Source organism: Chrysemys picta, chromosome 6 (assembly GCF_011386835.1).
Source record: "Chrysemys picta bellii isolate R12L10 chromosome 6, ASM1138683v2, whole genome shotgun sequence".
In the NCBI taxonomy this organism is placed as follows: Eukaryota; Metazoa; Chordata; order Testudines; family Emydidae; genus Chrysemys; species Chrysemys picta.
This window is the reverse complement of record NC_088796.1, coordinates 42086503-42106169: the sequence shown is the minus strand read 5'-3', so window position 1 is coordinate 42106169 and position 19667 is coordinate 42086503. Positions and strand designations below refer to the sequence as shown.

The 19667-nt window shown below is 39.1% G+C and overlaps 1 protein-coding gene across 10 annotated transcripts in view; it reads right to left on the bottom strand.

Annotated features, from left to right (window-relative positions):
• MAST4 (microtubule associated serine/threonine kinase family member 4) overlaps positions 1-19667 on the bottom strand; it is a 422044-nt gene that overhangs the window by 210370 nt on the left and 192007 nt on the right. For all 10 annotated transcript variants that reach the window (XM_065599050.1, XM_065599051.1, XM_008170656.4 and 7 more), the window contains one exon: positions 7399-7430. In XM_065599050.1, the coding sequence (XP_065455122.1) occupies positions 7399-7430 (32 nt within the window). The remainder of the gene's footprint in view (positions 1-7398; positions 7431-19667) is intronic.

Below are 19667 nucleotides of genomic sequence, written 5' to 3'. Positions count from 1 at the left end.
TTTTTAACATCAGTAATTTTTTTTAAAAAGGTTCTAACCTTCCTGGTTTTTCATATTTTGTTCCGTCACTTTTGTTCATATAAACTAATATTTTTATATGTATCTCAGACTTAATTGGCAGGTTTTTTCTACCTTTCTGGTACTGTGGAGGGTACTCAAAGTAAGATGCTAAATTTAGAAATGTGTGGAGTATTTCAACAGATGCTGTGCCACTGAAGTCCCTAACCATTGTAACATATGGTACTTTAAGAGGAAAAAGTAATGTCCCCAAAGAAAAGAGAAGAAAACACATTCCACTGAAGTATGCATATCTAGCCCTTAACGTCTTTCAATTTAAACTCAAATTTACCTCTGCCTCCAACAAACCTGCTGTCAACTCCCTTTCATTAAGGAATTTTTTTATACCGGGAATGCTCATTCATAAAATTGAGGAAAGATCATATTCGTGATAAATGAATTTGTTTCCCCTTATTATGAAGTGCCTGCATTATTTTCCTATGAATCTCTAATTTTATCACATGGTATTTTCCACTTTGTGGATGAGGAAGATCAAGGAGGATGAATACATCTCTTTTTAACAATGTCACTAGTAATACAGCAATATACTAATATACAGCTGACTAAAATGAGCACCTAGATAGAGAGAGCCGTCTCTCCAACTACTTACTTAGTTGGATACATTCCGAATGAAGAAGTATGTATTTTAATATACTGTTCTGCACTGCATCCAACATATGATCTGGCTTCTTAGAGAGATTTTCATGTGTAAGAGTATCTGTATGTTTTTATATGCAAAACACATCATACTTTAGCAATAACTTGTAATTTAACACTCCCCACCAGAAGCAAAATTAACATTATCCCTGGCACTGAAGCAAATGTAGGCATGAGCTTAAGTACTTCCTGAAATGGGATGACAGTGCTCATTGAAGTCAATGGGAATACTCACAGTAACATATAAAGACTATACCTCTGTAGCAAGTTGGAACGTTTCTAGACTTTTATTTTTTTCTGCTTCAGTAGAGAACTTTTATATAAATTTGCTAATAAAGAACCCTGGACTGGGGAAGAGGCTGGATCCCTCTAACTGCTCATATTCCGTGTTCCAGACATTATTACATCCGAGTTTGGGGTTTTTTGAATGTGTGGAGTATTAATAAAGAATGTGATATTGCTCTGGAGCACTAGTTTGATACTTTAAACCTTAACTTTTAAAAACAGTATTTTGTTTGGGAATTTGTTTTAATGACTGCCAACAGTTTAAATTGGGTCAATGGATCAGTCCTACAAAGAGGAGGGGGAGCTCTGCTCTGACATATCTCAGGAGACCCACCAACAGAGGGCTCCACTTCTGTAAGTCCATAAGTGCCTTCGGGGAAGGGGAAAGTAAATTATACCTGTTTGGGAAGAATGAGTAGTGAATACTGGGGGGCAGATGGAGGGAAAGGCTTTTAACCACATTGACTAAATATAAAACTGTTAAGCACTTTTCAATTTTTAAAATGTTTAAAGTTGAAAAATGTCTCTGCCCCTCGCCATGCCAACCCCCTTGTTCTCTAAACCTTTCCATGTCTTCTTCAGTCCCCTGTACTCCACACCCACAGTGTCCTCCAAGCCCTCTGCACCTCCTTCACCCAACCCTTCTATGCTCTGCCTCCTGACCCACCTGCCATGTACCACATCCTCTTGTCCCTCCATTCTAATACCACATAGCACAGCTCCATGCCATGCAAACCCCTATTCCCATTAGTCCCTATGTCCATTCTAGTGCTCCCCACTTATAATGCCTCCCTCCCAGACTCCTGCCTTTCCACATTGCTCTCCACATGCCACCTCACAACCCATGCCTGGAGTCAGTAGGTCAATTTATATTTACCACTGTAATTATCTTAAACTTTTCTCTGCATACCCATGAAAACAGCCCTGAGTGCATGGCCCAGACTGTAGCAATAAGCAAAAGAAAATGCATGAGTTAAAGGGAAACACAACCAGAAAACACAAAATATTGCATCCTAGCACTTCAAGGCATAGGACCTGCGTAGGCCATGTCTTCACCCCAGCTTAAGGCACAAGGAATCAGAACCGAAGCTCTCTTCAGCCTAGTCCAAATCCTCCCACCTCCTTTTACAACCTACAACTAGTTTGTAAATTATGGATTTTTTTTCCCGCTTGATAAAGCTGACAAAGTGACTTAAGCAGCACATTATCTTTCATTTTCCAAGTTCCTCCATTTCCTAACCCTGCGGTATGACTGGGTACGTGCTTCCCCTCCTGTCCCCCCCATCCAGGGCCCTTCTTCAGCATTCTGTGCCTTCGTTGCTCCATGATACTGAGAAGTGAGCATATGTGAAGTTGTGCAGAACTTTCAGAAATTTCTGATTCCTCACAACTAAGTGTTGAAGAAATTTTACTTATATTTCATATGTTAAGTCTCAGTGTGGGGTAGTTCCTGATCCTGCAGCTCAAGTAGTACTATTGATCAAGTGCTGTAGATCTGGACATAATTCAGAGTTTAGGAAGGCAAAAATAATATTTATATTAAAAATAACCTGCAGAATTCAGACTAACAACTTTAATAGCTGGATATGATTATGCTAACAAGGGGACATTTCTTGATTAGACTTGTATTGAACTAATCTCAGCATCATGAAAAAGTCAAAACTTACATCTCAAATCATAGTGCCATAAAACTATGTAAGTGAAAAGCAATTAATGCGCCTGCTCTGGAACTTTTTTTTTCAGAACTTGAGGAAAAATTAGATTTTACTTTTAAAACATTCAGTGTTAAACACCATATGTAAAACGAGAGGTAATGCTGAAGAAAGAAAATAGCTTCAAATCACTGGTCTGAGCTGTCTCCTCCAATCCCAGGTGAGTGTCCTAACCACTGAGTTACAGTCTCTCTCACCCAATGGCTATTCAAATATTTTATACACAGTGGAACAGCTTCAACAGGAAGACTGAGAGTCCCCTTCCCCTCCCTTCCCCGAATAACCAATAGCCTGGTGTTTAAGACATTCACATGGGCAAGGGAGCACCAGGTTCCAGTCCCTGCTTCCTTTAACATTCTTTACAGAGAACCTGTATTTAATACCATGTTAAAATCTGATATTACATTAGCTTTGCAGGAAAGAAGCAGCATAACCTATTGGCATTATATTTTAAAATGGTGCTTACACTGGCAGCTGGGAACCCAGAGCTCCTAACAGAGCTTTAAATGACTGTGACAACTCTTGCTATCATTCCCCTGCACATGCCCTTCCGAGCTACAGATTTATGAGAACACACTTGGAAGTGTCTTTTCTTCTATTGGCCAATTAAACTTACACATTGCCACCACAATTCTCTCAACATACAGTTGTTATTTTAATATGGGGGCACTGCATTCCTCTGCATCTCCACAGCAATTTGAGCTTTGCCCTCAATATGATCATAACCAATCACTAATGATGACAGGAATTATATAGGTGTGTCAAGTACAAATATGGGAAGTAGTAATACAAAATGCCAGTTATAAGTAATTTCACAAGGTGGTGTCATTTTAACACGAGTTTATAAAAGTACAGTACTCATGGGGTAGCTAAATAGCAGAAAACAAAAAAACAACAAAAAAATAAACCCTAATTACTATGGAAACAACAAGGAGTCTGGTGGCACCTTAAAGACTAACAGATTTATTTGGGCATAAGCTTTCGTGGGTAAAAACCTCACTTCTTCAGATGCATAGAGTGAAAGTTACAGATGCAGGTATTATATACTGACACATGGAGAGAAGGGAGTTACTTCACAAGTGGAGAACCAGTGTTGACAGGGCCAATTCAATCAGGGTGAATGTAGTCCACTCCCAATAATAGATGAGGAGCTGTAGCCAGCTGGTGCAACTAAACACACACCACAGAAACACCAAGACAGGACCCAATCCCTGTAGCAAACCTCGTTGCCTACTCTGTCCCCATATCTACTCTGGCGACACCATCAGAGGACCCAACCACATCAGCCACACCATCAAGGGCTTATTCACCTGCACATCTGCTAATGTTATATATGCCATCATGTGCCAGCAATGCCGCTCTGCCATGTATATTGGCCAAACCGGACAGTCCCTCCGCAAAAGAATAAATGGACACAAATCGGACATCAGGAATGGTAACATACAAAAGCCAGTAAGTGAACACTTCAATCTCCCTGGTCATTCTATTACAGATTTAAAAGTCACTATCATTGAACCAAAAAACTTCAGAAACAGACTTCAAAGAGAAACAGCAGAACTAAAATTCATTTGCCAATTTTACACCATTAATCTGGGCTTGAATAGGGACTGGGAGTGGCTGGCTCATTACAGAAGCAGCTTTTCCTCTCCTGGAATTGACACCTCCTCATCTATTATTGGGAGTGGACTACATCCACCCTGATTGAATTGGCTCTGTCAACACTGGTTCTCAACTTGCAAAGTAACTCCCTTCTCTCCATGTGTCAGTATATAATGCCTGCATCTGTAACTTTCACTCTATGCATCTGAAGAAGTGAGGTTTTTACCCACGAAAGCTTATGCCCAAATAAATCTGTTAGTCTTTAAGGTGCCACCAGACTCCTTGTTATTTTTGTAGATACAGACTAACACGGCTACCCCCTGATAATAATTACTATAGATTATCCACGCACCTAGTTTTAGCAGTTATGTAAATTCTTTTAGGAAACCCTTGGGAAGAAGAGGTAACCAGACAAGCCTTATTCTTTAGAAATATTTTTTAAATTACTCTGCCTATTGGCATTTCTCAGGCACCTAGTATCTATGGGCTACACAAATAATGACAACTGGAATTAGGTTCTCTTTTAAAAAATACTCAATCCATTTCCTTGTGTGATTGGGAAACTGTCAGCATGAGACTCTCTCATTAGTCCTGGCAAAGGGTACCTACCAACAGAGCTAACAAGTCCCTAAGGAAGGAACTGCAGGATTTCAGTCAGTCTCCATGGTGCTTCACGATTGTACTTCAGCTCTTTATAAAATGCAATTTCCCCATTTCAACCCTCTATATTAGCATTTGTGATGCAACAGATATGCTACAGTTGGGAACCTGTGATGACAGCCAGATGAATAAAGATGGACAAAATATTAGAATCAAGCCTTAAATCCAATCATAGTGAGCCTGGTTTGAGGTTCAACATGCTTTTTGCACTCAGAGAGGGAGTGGATGAAATTCAGTCAGTGGGGAAATTCCCATGCCTCACTGGAACATCTTTTCCTAGCCCCATAAACTACTGCACCTCCTACAAAACCCCGGGACTCCTTTACTGTTACCATTTGGGGAAGTACCGTTGCCATCCACTCACTAACTCCTCTCCCCACCCTCACCCCCTTCTTGCTGGATCTTTGGAGGGGAAAAGGAGACATCTCCCTCTTACACAAAGTCTGCTGGGGGAGAAGGAGGAACCAGCCCACCCTTTCCCTTGAAGCCACCCAGCAATAAAATCACTACTCATTGTGTGGCCTTGTGCAAATGCACTATTGCTACATCTTTGGGCCGAGTATAAGAATACTGATGTATCCCCTCCTCCACAGCAATGTTGTGAGGATTAATCAGATTACCTTCAAAGCACTCAACAAAACAGGAGAGTTATTAAGTACTTACAACACTTTTGGGCAAGGCCACAGAGCATCACCTCAGTGATGTTCTCAAAACAACAAGACCCCAAAAGGTAGCCTGGCATTGGGTATACAGATGTCAATAATGTTGTCTCATTTGATATTGAGAAATCAAATAGAGCTCTCTAAAGTCTGAAGCACTTACTGGTTTCTATAGGCCAACATGAGCTAAACAGAAGCTAAAAATACCAAGTTCCGGCAAGGGTATCAATGTAACCAGTATCTTGAACTTCGAACCCCTTGATCCACGTAAACGCACTAAGCAGAAAAAATGAAACACTATCACTCGAGATCCCGGAGTCCATTTCTGAAAATCTCATAAGGGGCCAGATTGTTTTGTGAGCAAAACAAACAGAACTGTTAAATATTCAGCATGTGATCGGTTAGAATAGCAACTTAAAACCACATGCAAGGCATTTTATAATGCCAAAGGAAGTAAAACGTTCAGCACTTAGAGTCTATTTTCATGTAATAGTTCAAGAAGAGAATAGACCCAGACTGTTGGCCGCTTGACAGCTGCAGCTTGTTTAGATCTAGTTAGTGACTTCACACTTATTTAGATAGCACTTTGCATGCTCTGGCTTGCTCATGCAAGCTCTTCAATAGGCACAAAACACACAGCCAGAAGGAATGTCTTAGCAACCTATGGGTTTTGAAATATCTAGACTATCTGGATTCACTGGTTCTAAGCTTAGATTCAGTCCATCTTCTGAGGTAAACAAATGTTTTCCAGAAATGTATTTGTTCTTGGCCAGTGTTTCCCCTACCTACATTATTAAGCAGCATGTTATAGATCAGTGCAATCACTCGTATGCCAGAAGTAGCGGCATTTTGATGGTGCTGTATGTTTATATAAAACTTGGGACCTCCAGGATAAAAAGATTCTATATATTAGTGTTCTTCTCAGCTATCTCCTTTGCTAGATTTTGCTCAGAGTCATGAGATTATGAAATAAGTCTTAAATACAACCGTTCTAGGTTGCCTCTATATGGAACAGCTGTTAGTAAAGTAGTCAAGTACTATTAAATTATAATAGACCAGTTGTGCGTTGTAGAGTATGTAATTCTCCACATTCTAGAGAAAGAGATACAAAAGAAATGCAAATAAAACCACAACTTTTAAAATATAATAATTCAAAATGTATGAGAGATAAAGTCTAGGTACATAAATCTGCAAAGTGCAAGTAGCCATAAAGTAACAGCATATTTGAATACCTTTTCATTAATGCACTAGCCCAATAATAATACATGCTAGGATGTGCACAATCTGTACTTCCTCTGGTTAAAACACTACATACACACAATTACATACATTTACCCAAATTGTTCAATTTTTTATTTCTATTTTCTCTACATCAGCAATATCAGGTTAAGTCAATTTAGGTTGCACTGTTCATGAGAAAACCAAATATTTGCCTGGTTACAACAAAAACAACAACAATCTGAATTAAAATGTTACGTAAGGAACACTTATTTTATTAATAACCGCAGCATAAACCTTCAAAGTCTTTCACAATAGCCTCTTTCATAACAGGCCACTAAACCACACCAGTATAAATCTTCAGAACACAACATATCGACCCATGGGTATTCATTTACAATCTCAATTTTCTGTGTGTGTATCATAAGGCCAATCAACTGCCACACTTAACCTTCATTCCATCTCCCACTGAAAAACGAATAGACATATTGAAGAACTGTCAAACCACATACTGTGCAGTGAGCACAATGGAAGGAACTTTAGCTACTTACAAACTTCCTCTTCTTGGAAGACTCAGCTCCTTCTGTAAAATGAAAAAAGATTGTGTTACATTTGAAATCAAAAGAATACAGTTGGAAATATCCATTTTTTAAAATTAAGTACCACAATCCTTCAATCTCAACAATACTGTACACAGACAGCACAGATGTGTTTTGAATATAATAAAGGATTATACAGATTTTGTATAAATCTTTCATGTTCTGCTTCCTACTGTTATTTCAAACACTGATTTTCTTTAGGTTTATCTTTGGGAATGTTCAATAGCATCTGTGACAGAAATATTCTCAGATCACATTTCAAACAACAGAATAACCGAACAGCCAGATCCACTGGGGATTTTTAAAAGAATTAAAATTAGCAAGGGCCCAGTTCTGCAATATGCTAATCTTCCGTAATGCCCACGTTTGCAAAAATAGTTGAGGATATTCAGCACCTGACAGGGTCAGGCTCCGGCTCCAAGGAATCCATCACAAATATCAAGGATCTTGCATCAGAACATGGACATTGTTCATTTATTTTGACAAGGATAGCTTGACCGGTTATACCACTACTAATATGCTCATACAATGTTCTAGAGTACATCATTTTATGAAGTCTTAATACAAAGCACCGTAATGCACTTTTTTTTTTTTTAAACACAAAACTTTTGCTGAGAAGTAGGGTGAAACTGCCATTTGGCAAGAATTATTGTGACTGTATATTAGCTAAATGAGAATTAGTGAGAAGTTACTATAGCTAATATATTTTCTATTAGTATTTTGGATAGAAGACAGCTACAATGCCCAAGTTCTGTCCATCTAAAAGATGCATGATATATGCCTAGAAGTGGGCCAGGTAATATCAGATAAATTATGTAATATCCATTTTCTGCTGTCTGATATCCCCCCCCCCATATATCTTGTTACACTTTGGTACCCCTCATTCACCTCCCTCTATTTCTGCCATTCCAGTTATTTTCTCAAAACTATATTTGTAAAGTCTTTGTAATCTTGTTCAGATGGGAATATAGCCTGCATTTAAATGAAGGGGTACTCATCTGACCTATGAGATACACAGTACTAGATGTTCTCCAGGCAGATACTTTGATTTCAAAGACAACACAACAGAAGATGTGCCTGTGTTAGTGGGTTGTGGAGGCCTGTTAGATGGATGTTTTTAATCACCCTGGTTTAGAATAATTGTGTATCTCCTATTTTATCTCACCTAGCATACTGTTTTTACACATCTAATAGATGTATAGTTAATTTACATTGCCAAACCAAACTAGCTAAAAGATGTGATGTTAGAATTTTTTCTTTTAAAAAAGAATCGGAAAAATAAGATTCTACATAGTGCATAAAATGCATATGAATGTGTAAAAAAACCAAAAACAAATAAATGGATAAAAATGGCTCACTCAGTCACCCTAAAAAGGACCATGAAGAAATGAATACTTTTACATTATTTGCAGACTTTAGATGGTGTACAGTGAATAAGGCAAAGGCCACAAAAATATCAAATAACTGCTTCATTTCTGAGCACCATCCATCCTGTACAGTAAATGAGGCAGGGGACCTGTGAACATAATGTAATTAACTTTATTCTAGTATTTGCTAGTTCTGGAGTTTCTGCAACTTTTTAAAATTTTCAACTTAAATAATATCTTAACATAACCTTATATATGTAATATACAAGTGTTACACACACACACAAAATTGTTTTACATGAACTAAATAATTCCAGTAAGTTCAAAATGCTGGAGACCACAAACATCCACTTAATTTTTTAAAAGCATTTTGAGCTTGGATCCCCACACACTCCTAATTGTACAAAGAATTATTCAAAAATTACAATTGTATTGTGTTCTGTATCTAATTTGAAATGCATCACAAGGACAATTTTGCTTCTTGTTCTACAGCAGGTGAACTATGAACAGTCAGTCTGTAATGGATAGTGACTAATGCAAAGCTGTTCACATTTTGTGAGCAAAGGTCGCATTTATATCTTGTCAAAAGTCCAGGAACTGCTTCTAATTTAACACACTCTTAACAAGTATACCAAATCAATCCCTTATACTTGTATCTTTCTTGGTAGATGAACAGATTTTTCCCCCTAAGTTTGTCATTATCAGTATCAAAATTGCAGATGATCAGCATTGTATGCAGGTACAGTTGCATTTGGTCCTTGGGCCGTGCTTTGGGCACCCCGCTGTACTGCCTCGTAATTACTGGAGAAGTTCCATGTCAGATAAATCACTAGGGATAACTAGTAGAGGGTAAAGATGTACTAAAATATGTTGGCAGCTTTTACAAAGTAAATTTCACACCCAAGTTATTTTTACACACACAGATCTCATTTGAAGCAAAGCAGTGCAAATATCACTTTTTAAGCATGATTTTAAAATAAAAAAGCATGGCAATACCAATAAGCAGCTAACCATAAATAAATAAATAAATAACTTCCTTTTTAGACAATGTCTGTATCGTCACATTTTCCCTATATACCATAGCATTGGCATCAAAATGCCAGGTCAGTTCTCTCACATTTATTACAGGCTTGAGTACCTCCAATACAGAAAACTTTGCTGCAAGTCAGCATCCAATTTATGTTTTGCACTCCTCCTATCACTAAGTACATGAAAGGCTCACTGTTTATAGCTCTTAGACATGTCTCACATCACTTGTGGCTTTTCTAAATTAGGGATTTTTGCATCAGGATAAAAAATTCCTTAATTAATGTGTTAGTATATACTGTCTTACTCCAGGTAAATTTCTGCAGTTCAATCCTTTTACACTGGTATAAATACAACACAGTGAAAATATCCCTAATGTAGACATGCCCTTATTCTAAGACCCAGGAAAAGGGGCATTTTGTTCCTATGCATCTGAAAAGCTGTTATTTCACAAACTGAAGAGATGAAGTTTGACTGCATTATACAGCTTTAAGTATATAGTGAGAAAAAAAGCTGAACAAGGCATACTGGAAACATGCTAATCTTTAACTTCGGAACTGTGGGTTTGAATCTCAGTTGTATTAAAAATGCCATAAAGTTAGCTTATGATTCCCAGGCACTAAAAATTGTTGTTTAAGAAAGGATTTGATAAAGTGTAAAATCAAGGGCAAGGTTTTCGTGGGCTGGGTGTTCCAGTTCAGATGAGCTGTTCACAGTGCAGGACTCCGGGATGCAGGTGACTTCAAACCAAACTTCGTGTCTACATGGTCCTGAGCCCATACTACTGGATAAATCTCCAACATAAAAGCTCTACTTCACAATGGGTGCCTATGGCCCGAAAAACCATCCCAGCAGTCAAGGATAACCAAGAAGTAGAATAATAGAAATGTAGGGCAGAAGGCATCTTGAGAGATCATCTAGTCCATCCCTCTGTGCTGAGGCAGGATTAAATATACTTAGACCATCCCTGACAGATGTTTGTCAGGGGTGGTCTAGGTATAGAGATAGAAGACCTCACTATATATATATATCTTTGTTTTCTATTTAAGCTGGCATTAAGGTTGCTTTACGCCACTTCACAAACAAGAGACTCTTGTCCCAACTATGTCAAGTATCAGGGGGTAGCCGTGTTAGTCTGTATCTACAAAAACAACAAGGAGTCTGGTGGCACCTTAAAGACTAACAGATTTATTTGGGCATGAGCTTTCGTGAGTAAAAACCTCACTTCTTCGGATGCATAGTTGTCCCAACTATGTAATGTCCTTTCTGCCTTGAGACTTGTCTGCAAACCTACAAATATATTAAGTTGGATCTCAGGTTTAGGAGATACATAGAAGCCTCTGCTAAATTACATTGAAGATACAATAAGGACTGTGCGTACATGTTTTAATTAAGCTAATCATTAATCAGTGAACTGTCAATACAGTGAGCATTTTATTTTTAGTAACTTGCTTCAAAAGCACAGAAGCTTTTGGGTTTATAACTCACAAAATATTCAGAAATTCAGTACATGTCGCAGTCCTTCAGGTCTTATGAAATGTAGGTCAGCCAGTGCAATTTTAATTCACACAGCAGACTGTAGGTGTCCAGTCTTATAAAGCCCATTGATAAGTAAGGCGTATCAACTCTACTACTAACTATGTTTCCATTTAGTAGGGGAAAGACTTTGACCTACAACAGAGTTTAAATAAAAAGGATATACACCACAGCTGTGACCCACAAGACACTGCAATTCTTTCAGTTCTTGTACCTATTAGCAGTAAATTACAGTAAATTCAAATATCGATCTACACACCCCTATATGGAGGGGAAAAGGTGCCATCGACTTTTATTGCTTGTTGCTGAGTCCCATTCTCAGGAATCAATAAAAGCCACAATGTTCATAAGCTGCTAAAGAGAGCGCGAATGTTGTGGATACTGGGTACCTTTTAGAACCACAGTAAATCAGCTTCATCTTTCAACAATAGTTGCAAGGTTTTCAAATATTCAGAAGCCTGACTTTAGAGACTTTTCAGCTGTCCATAAAAAGCTCCATAAAAGAAATCTTTCAACTAAATATCAATTATGCACTATTTTTAAAAAACATGAAGAAATAACATGAGAAAGAACAATACTGCTATTTACCATCTACAATTTGCTGCCTTAGATCTGAGGGTCTCCAGCTTCTTGCAGCTTATTAGATTAATTGGTGACATTGTTTAATGTGTGTGCACACACACAGAGTACACCAAAAGTCACCTGGTTACAAGCAGTTTCATTTCATAATTATTCTGCTACTTAAATACCAACCACTTCCATGGCTTACATATAAAAATTAGTAACCTTACATTTACTGTTTCTCCTTTTTACCTATAGGTGGCACCAACAATTTTCCATGGTGACTCCTCCTGAAAAAGGGTGCCAGGCAGGGTCGGTCCACAACATTTTGGCTCAAATGACACCCCCATGTCTCCTCGATTGGGCCAAAACTTTGAAAGGTTTCAATTCTGCCTTCTTCCTGTTCTACTCCTCTCATGGTACTGCTCTACCACCTACCCCAATAAAGGAAAACTAACAACTTAAAATGCTTTGTTAAAAAAATTTAAGTAACACTTAACTTTCAAACACCTGAACAGCAAATGTAACTTTTCTTGTCTGCATAGTAAACACTGATTATTCAAAACAGATAAAAATGCCAAAGTGGTGCTTTCCATGCCTTCTTGGTTGCAAAGATTTTAACTGCTTCCTGAAGGTCCACAGTCTGGGCCGATCAGTCTCTCCTGTGTCATTGTGGAGCATAGATGTGTTTTTATTAACTTTAGCTTGGAAAAGCTGTGTTCTCCACTGGCAACCATTACAGGAAGCGTTAGAAGTATGCGCAGAGCAACAAAAGCATTTGGAAAGAAGGTGGTCATCATCTTTGTGCACATATATTCCAGAAAAGCCTGTGGAGTTGATCCTGCTGAAACGTATCTTGAAAGGGCTTTCAGTTCATCACCTAAATCACTCGCATCAATATTGCGCATGTCATCATGTATTAACACGGTCTCTAGAGCCCTGCATTGCTGGTGTAAGTCTTCTTCAGGTATAGTGAGGAGTTTTGGAATATCATATAACATCCCAAACATACTGCTGTGTTCCGTGAGCTGCATGAAATGTTCTTCAACTATTGCACAATCTAGCACTTGGTTAAAGAATTCAACTTTGAATTATTGTTTGGGGTCTCTTATGGGATTATCCCGTGCCTCATAATCAAAATGTCTTCTTCTTCGGTGACTCTTGTATTCTTGAATGGGTGGGAAAATAGCTTCAGTGTGAAGTTCCTTTGCCAACTTCTGTGCACTCTTCAGAACGTTTTGAAATCCCTCATCTGACCGGTAAGACTGTAGGTATGACTTTGCTTTGTCCAGTTGTTCCATTGCTCCAGATATATCAAGGTCAACACCTTGGAGTCTCTTGCTTACAATATTTATTTCAAACACTATGTCATGCCACAACACTAAGCCACACAGAAATTTGAAGTTATATATGTTTCTGGTGATTCAATTTCCCGCTGCCACTGTTCTCCCACAAACAGTTCCTGTCATAGCATTATCCTCCATAATGGCAACTATGGCATCATCTATCTTCCCAATTTGGTGTTTTATCGACTCCACTCGACTTTCCCATCGTGTGGCACTCAGTGGTTTCGGTGTCAGAGAGGATGTTCCCAGATGTTGCTTCAAAATTTGCCATCGATGAATTGATGCAGAGAAAAATACATAGATGCTTTGAATTACATTAAAAAATTCAGCGGCCTCACTAGAAGCTGATGCTGCATCACTGACCACCAAGTTCAATGAATGAGAGCTGCATGGGACAAAAAAAGCTCGAGGGTTTAACTCTCAGATCCATGTCTGCACTCCTCTGTTCTTTCCTCTCACATTGGCACCATTATTGTAGCCCTGACCTCTTATGTCAGCTATCGTAATTCCTGTATCTTCCAGCTTTTTAAGAAGCACATTTGTCATACCAGCTCCTGTAGTATCAATGTCAATAAATTCTAGAAAATGCTCTCTGACAGTCACCACTGAAGGACATTTTCACTAGGTTTTGTTGTTGTTACAAAACGCAACATTAAAGTCATTTGTTCCGTATGGCTGATGTCAGGTATGCAGTCCAGAATAAAAGAGTAATATCTTTCTGACTTCAGATCTGCCACAATCTTCTGTTTGACTTTTGCTGCCAGTTACTTTATGATCTCATCTTGAATTGTTTTTCCAAGGTAGTGGTGTGGTACATTTCTTGGGTGGTGACTATTCTTAGATGGTCCTGGAGTAGAGCATCAAACTCAGCCATCAGCTCCACAATTTTAAGGAAATTTCCATTGTTTGGCACATACAGCTGATCTGAAGTGCCACACAGTGCTAGGTTTTGGGTAGCAAGCATTCTCACAATGGCAATGAGCCTTTTCAAAACATTTTGCCAGTAAAGAGACTCTGATGCAATCTTCTCTTGATGCTGATCATCTATGGTGGCCTTTAACCGTAGTCTCATCTCAAGATCTTTCCACCTATAGAATGCTCTCTGGTGATTTACTGCCTTCTCATGGCATGCCAGATTTCTAGCCAGATTTTTCTAGTCCTTTGTTCCTGTAGAACCCAATGTGGCTGGAACATTAGACTGGAAGAGTTTGCAACAAAAACAGTATGCAGCATTCTCGGTTTTTGAGTACATAAGCCATGGCCTCTCCTCTTTGTCACTATTGGGAATTTCAAGCCAGCAGTGTGTTGGATGGAAACTTCTATTTTCATTGTCTTTGGGGAACATGAAGTTTTTCACTTGCTGTGGCCCATGCAGTACGAGGAAGTCCCTCAGGCTACTGCTCAAATGGAACCACAGTCCTGGATCATCTAGATTTAAGGAACTAAACTCAGAAGCAGCTGTTTCTTGTGCCTCCACCACACTCGTCTCTGATCTACACTTTTCTTCAGGAATGTGCATGGTTACATCCATTTGAGATGGAGATATGGATGCTGCAGTAGCTTCCAGGTCACCTGCACTCTAACTGGAAGATCAGGCATCTCCTCACCACTCACATCCTCGCTGGGGCCGGAAGGCTCACCTTGAACATTTGTGTCTATGTATCTCAGGGGAGCTCCTTCCTGCTTAGATAGAAAAGCTTCCTTTGCTTTCTTTCTTTTTCTGAATGCTGCCCCAGAGGGGCGTTTTCTTCTTTCACTCATAGCTGCTGTTCTGTGCCAGCTATAGTGGCTCTCAACATTCAATTGAAGGGGACAAATAAGCAGGCTGGTAGCAGGGCCTGAGTGAGGGAAGATATCAGCGTCTTAAGGGCCTAACTGGCTTCTACTACTTCAGTTGTCTGCCTATTCTCCTCAAGTGGGTTCAGGGAAGTAACAGGAAACAGGAAGCTCCCTGAGAAGCTGGTGTTAATCAATCCAGGCTCCTGGGGGTGCCAGAGAGACTAGCTCCTCCTCTCTCTCCCTGCAGTGCCTGCTGCTTTCTGTTATTCCCTCTCACCTTTTCTCCTGCCTGCCTGTTATGTCTCTTGTGCCCTCCTTCCCCCAGCACAGCACTCCACCATCTCTGTGCATCTAGAGTAGAGAGAATACATATGCACCAGCAACAGACAAAATTTTCTACACTCTGGGTCCTAGTGGCACTGCCCCACAGTCTGGCACCTGAGGCAGCCACCTCAGTTCGCCTCATGGTAAGTCCAGCCCTGGTACCAGGGCATTTATACATCTAAACTGGGCCCTCAAATTTATAAAAGATATTACGTTATGTTTCAACTTTCTCCTCTCGCCTAATGCTAAGAAAACAATGCAAATAGTGAATCAACTTCAATATACGTCAATAGGTGTCTACTACAGATTTCAGTAGGATGCATATAAATTAAAGGAAAGAGACACTTAAACTCAGATTTAACTTGAAGAAGCCACTTGGGTTATCTAGGTTGATGTCAGGCACTTGACAATACAATTCATTTTTGTTTTTTAAACTAACCTCCCCACAGTTATTTTGCTATAGTGACTGCTGACAGTCTCTTTTAGGGCAGAAATTTATTGGTGGATCAACTCCAGGGGTATTGAAATGTGCTTTGACGGGAATACCCAGAAGTCTGCTTAAACCTTGACATTTATCATCAATTTACAGGCAAATTAACTGGATGGGGGAAGGACACTTTAAAGACAACATATATAAAAAATACAATATAGAATGAAAAAAATCAATGGCTCTCTCACATACAACATGGAACTGATATAAACAGTCAATAAGTGTTCTACCATAGATTAACAAGATACTGTGGCAATATTAAAATTTATAATAGACTAATCACATTACGTAAAGAGGTAGCATTTAGATTTGGTTTACTTTGCCTACCATATGTTTACAAAGTTTCTTAATGTTTGAATATACTAATCCCTATGGAGCAAGAGAATACTGTATTTTGGAATGATGCTTTGCGCAAGGAGAAAAGGTCTGGTCTAGCAGTAGATACACTATATGTTGTCTCACGTCTCTCCAGTGGCAAGGTTTGTTGTAAGATTCAGCAACAGAAGGAGCACTGAATTTACCTGTTATGAATTGTATTGCATAAAAGATGTCCCTAAAAATGGATTTTTCATAGTTAAAGTCATGGGAGCAAATGCACAGAAGTTGAAGAGAAGAGCAGGTCATGTTCTATAGCCAGACCAAATACTTCCCTGGCCCGGCGGTTGTCTGGGTCTTCGGTGGCGGGGGGCCCTTCGGTGCTGCCGAAGACATGGAGCAACTGAAGGGCCCCCGCCGCCGAAATGCCGCCGAAGACCCAGACCGCCGACAGGTGAGTACAAGCGCCGCAGCTCCCCCGCTTTGCCCCAGGTCCCCTGAATCCTCTGGGCGGCCCTGCGGGCCATAGATATGCTCTACCCTTTAAAAGAAGAATACTGCTGGAATTAGTAGTCTCTAAAAATGTAGGAAACAAAGTACAACCACTACCTTGGAAGGATACAAGGTTGACCCTGGTAGGATTTAAACCTCTGGTTTCAGCGAGTCCTGGTGTACTGGTATTTGGCAGAAGGAAGCCAAAACACTCCCATTCCAAGACTCAGGGCAACATTTACTTAGTACAAGTGTGCAAACTTTAAAAACTGCCTTTTCTTTTAATAAAATTTATTCCATGTTAGATACATGGGTATTTTAAACTTAGTCTAAGCACACTTTAGAGGGCAAGTATCCATTTCATACCCATGGAATAAATTAATACTGAAATATTTAATGAAATTGAATGTTATTAATAAAATAATTGAGAATTGTATCTATAAACCATTTCTCAATTGACCAGTAGTTACATTACTAACTTCATACTCCATCCTAAGTTCACAGTTGATACCAGCCTATGCTATCCAAACTCTACTACTTTATGAGTACAGTTAAGTGCTGGTTACTTGAACAGTGGCTACCAATATTAATAAAATATGAAAGCCTCTCCTACTCTAAAGGATAGCCCCATAAATAAGTAGCATTTCGACACCAACATGAATACAGTATATCCTGATGTGTACTCTAGACACTTTATAGCCATTTTATCTTTTTGTTTTTTAAAAGACCTCTCAAGAAAATGCAGGAGAAAATAATTATTATGACCAGGAATAATATTAGTTAGATTTGATGCCTACTATGTTGCATTCTATATTTTCTCAGTCTGACTTTTATCAATCAATAACCATGTTTCTTTAACTAAAATGTGTGGAAAATTCTGATTGAATTTTCCTCTTCAAAGTACACAAAATCATTTCATCTAACACGCTGTGTTAGAAAATCCATGCTCCATTCTGACCTCCTGTTGCACAGTCTATTTCACCCATTGGCAATGTACCATATCACTGCATGACTGGTAGAGCAGAGTAAATACATTGACTGAGAAATGTTTGAAAACACCAATCTCACATAGATTCCAGCTACTACCAAACTCAAACAAATATTCTCATCCTTACAATTTAAGAGCACTATAGTACACTCAGAAAAATTCATGCAAGACATAAAATCCCAGCTGCTTTTACAACTGTGCAGCTGAACAAACGTAGGAGCACTACTATAGTTTTTCAGTGTTTTAGGTTTAGAAAAAAAACTTCCATCAACTTTCAGATAAATACCTGGTTTTACTGGGCTTTTTGCATTAGTGAGGGGATGATGGAGGAACACATAAGGACAAACTCATATGGGCATTTCCAAATGCACCATACACTTCACATTAAAACATAGCTGTGCAAGTTCCCGGTAACAGTTTTCTCACTCTCCACTGCCAAGCATCTGGAAACATTGCAGCTCAGGTCCTCTCACCCCCATATCTATTCTTTTTTCACCCTACCCCCTCCTCATTTGCCACACTTGCTGGTGGATGGAAACTAGATGCCATACCACTGCCTAACCCACACCTGGCTGAGCTAGTGGCTTCTACTTCACTTGTTGCACATACAGCTGGGCTGCTCCAGGGGCAAAACACAGGATGCTAGCAGCCACGTTTATCAGCACCCCAGCAACAGTGGATGTTTTCTGTAATGATGATGAAGATATAGCTAATCCCCACTCCTGCCGACCCCTATCTTCTTTCTGCTGATTTTACTCATCTGGTTAAATGTAACCTTAGCTCTGAATATCCTGGTTCTTATTTAAAACATTTTTTTTGAACTACAAAGGTTCATTGAAAGGATTCTTCCCATTAACAGACAGAACTGCACATCATAAACATTAGTCCTTTGCCCATCCAAGGATGTCAAAGCCCATATTGCCGTCTCTGTGACGTCACTAAATGACATTGGGGTTTCTGGCGCAAGCCAAGTGTCCAAGTTGACACAAGACCCACTTCAGACAATGTCAACTTTTGGATGGTGAGAATTTCCTTAGGATATCTTTTTGGATTAATGAAATGCTCTGACACAATGTTGTAAATCATTGGTTCAAAGATGGAATGTATGTACGTATATATTAGTGAATTATTAATATGATGTGGAGTCTGTGCAGGGCTTATAAAAATTCAAGTATGTGCATCTGACCTCCCGGATATTATAATTTCTGCATCTGGCAGCCTACAGGGTCCACTATTCCTCCCTCAGCATCTTGCTGCACCAACTCTCCTCTGGCTCTTGTGCCAGAGCTTCAGAATTCATAATCAATCATGGAGACTTCACTGAGGCTTCCCAGAAAAGAAAGTTTCTAATAAATTATACATTTTTTTTGAAAAAAATGCCTCCTTTCAGTACAAGATCCTACTGACATAGGATTTTAAAGAGAGACTAGAAAAATATTCAAGTGAAAAATCTTTGAATTTAGAATGTCATGAATTTTGAATACTCATGAATGATCTTGTTACATCAAACCTTCCTTATACTTCTCTTCTGACAGGAGACCACTCAACGTTTTGGAGGACTGGTTCATTTCTGTCTAAGTTATGAAGGGTGTGTGCATGTATGCACAAACAAATTGAGTTTACAATAGAAAGCGTGTTACAACTTAAACTATGGAAATCGAATCATAGAAATGTAGGACTGGAAGGGACCTTGATAGCTCATCTAGCCCAGTTCCCCATACTGAGGAAGGGCTAAGTATTATCTAGACCATCCCTGACAGTTTGTCTAACTTGTTCTTAAAAACCTCCATGACAGAGATTCCACAACCTCCCTAGGTAATTTGTTCCAGTGCTTCACTATCCTTACAGTTAGGAAGTTTCCCCTAATATCTAACCTAAATCTCCCTTGCTGCAATTTAAGCCCATTACTTTCTGTACTGTCCTCAGTGCATAAGGAGAACAATTTATCACCTTCCTCTTAATAACAACCTTTTACATCATTGAAGACTGCTATCAGG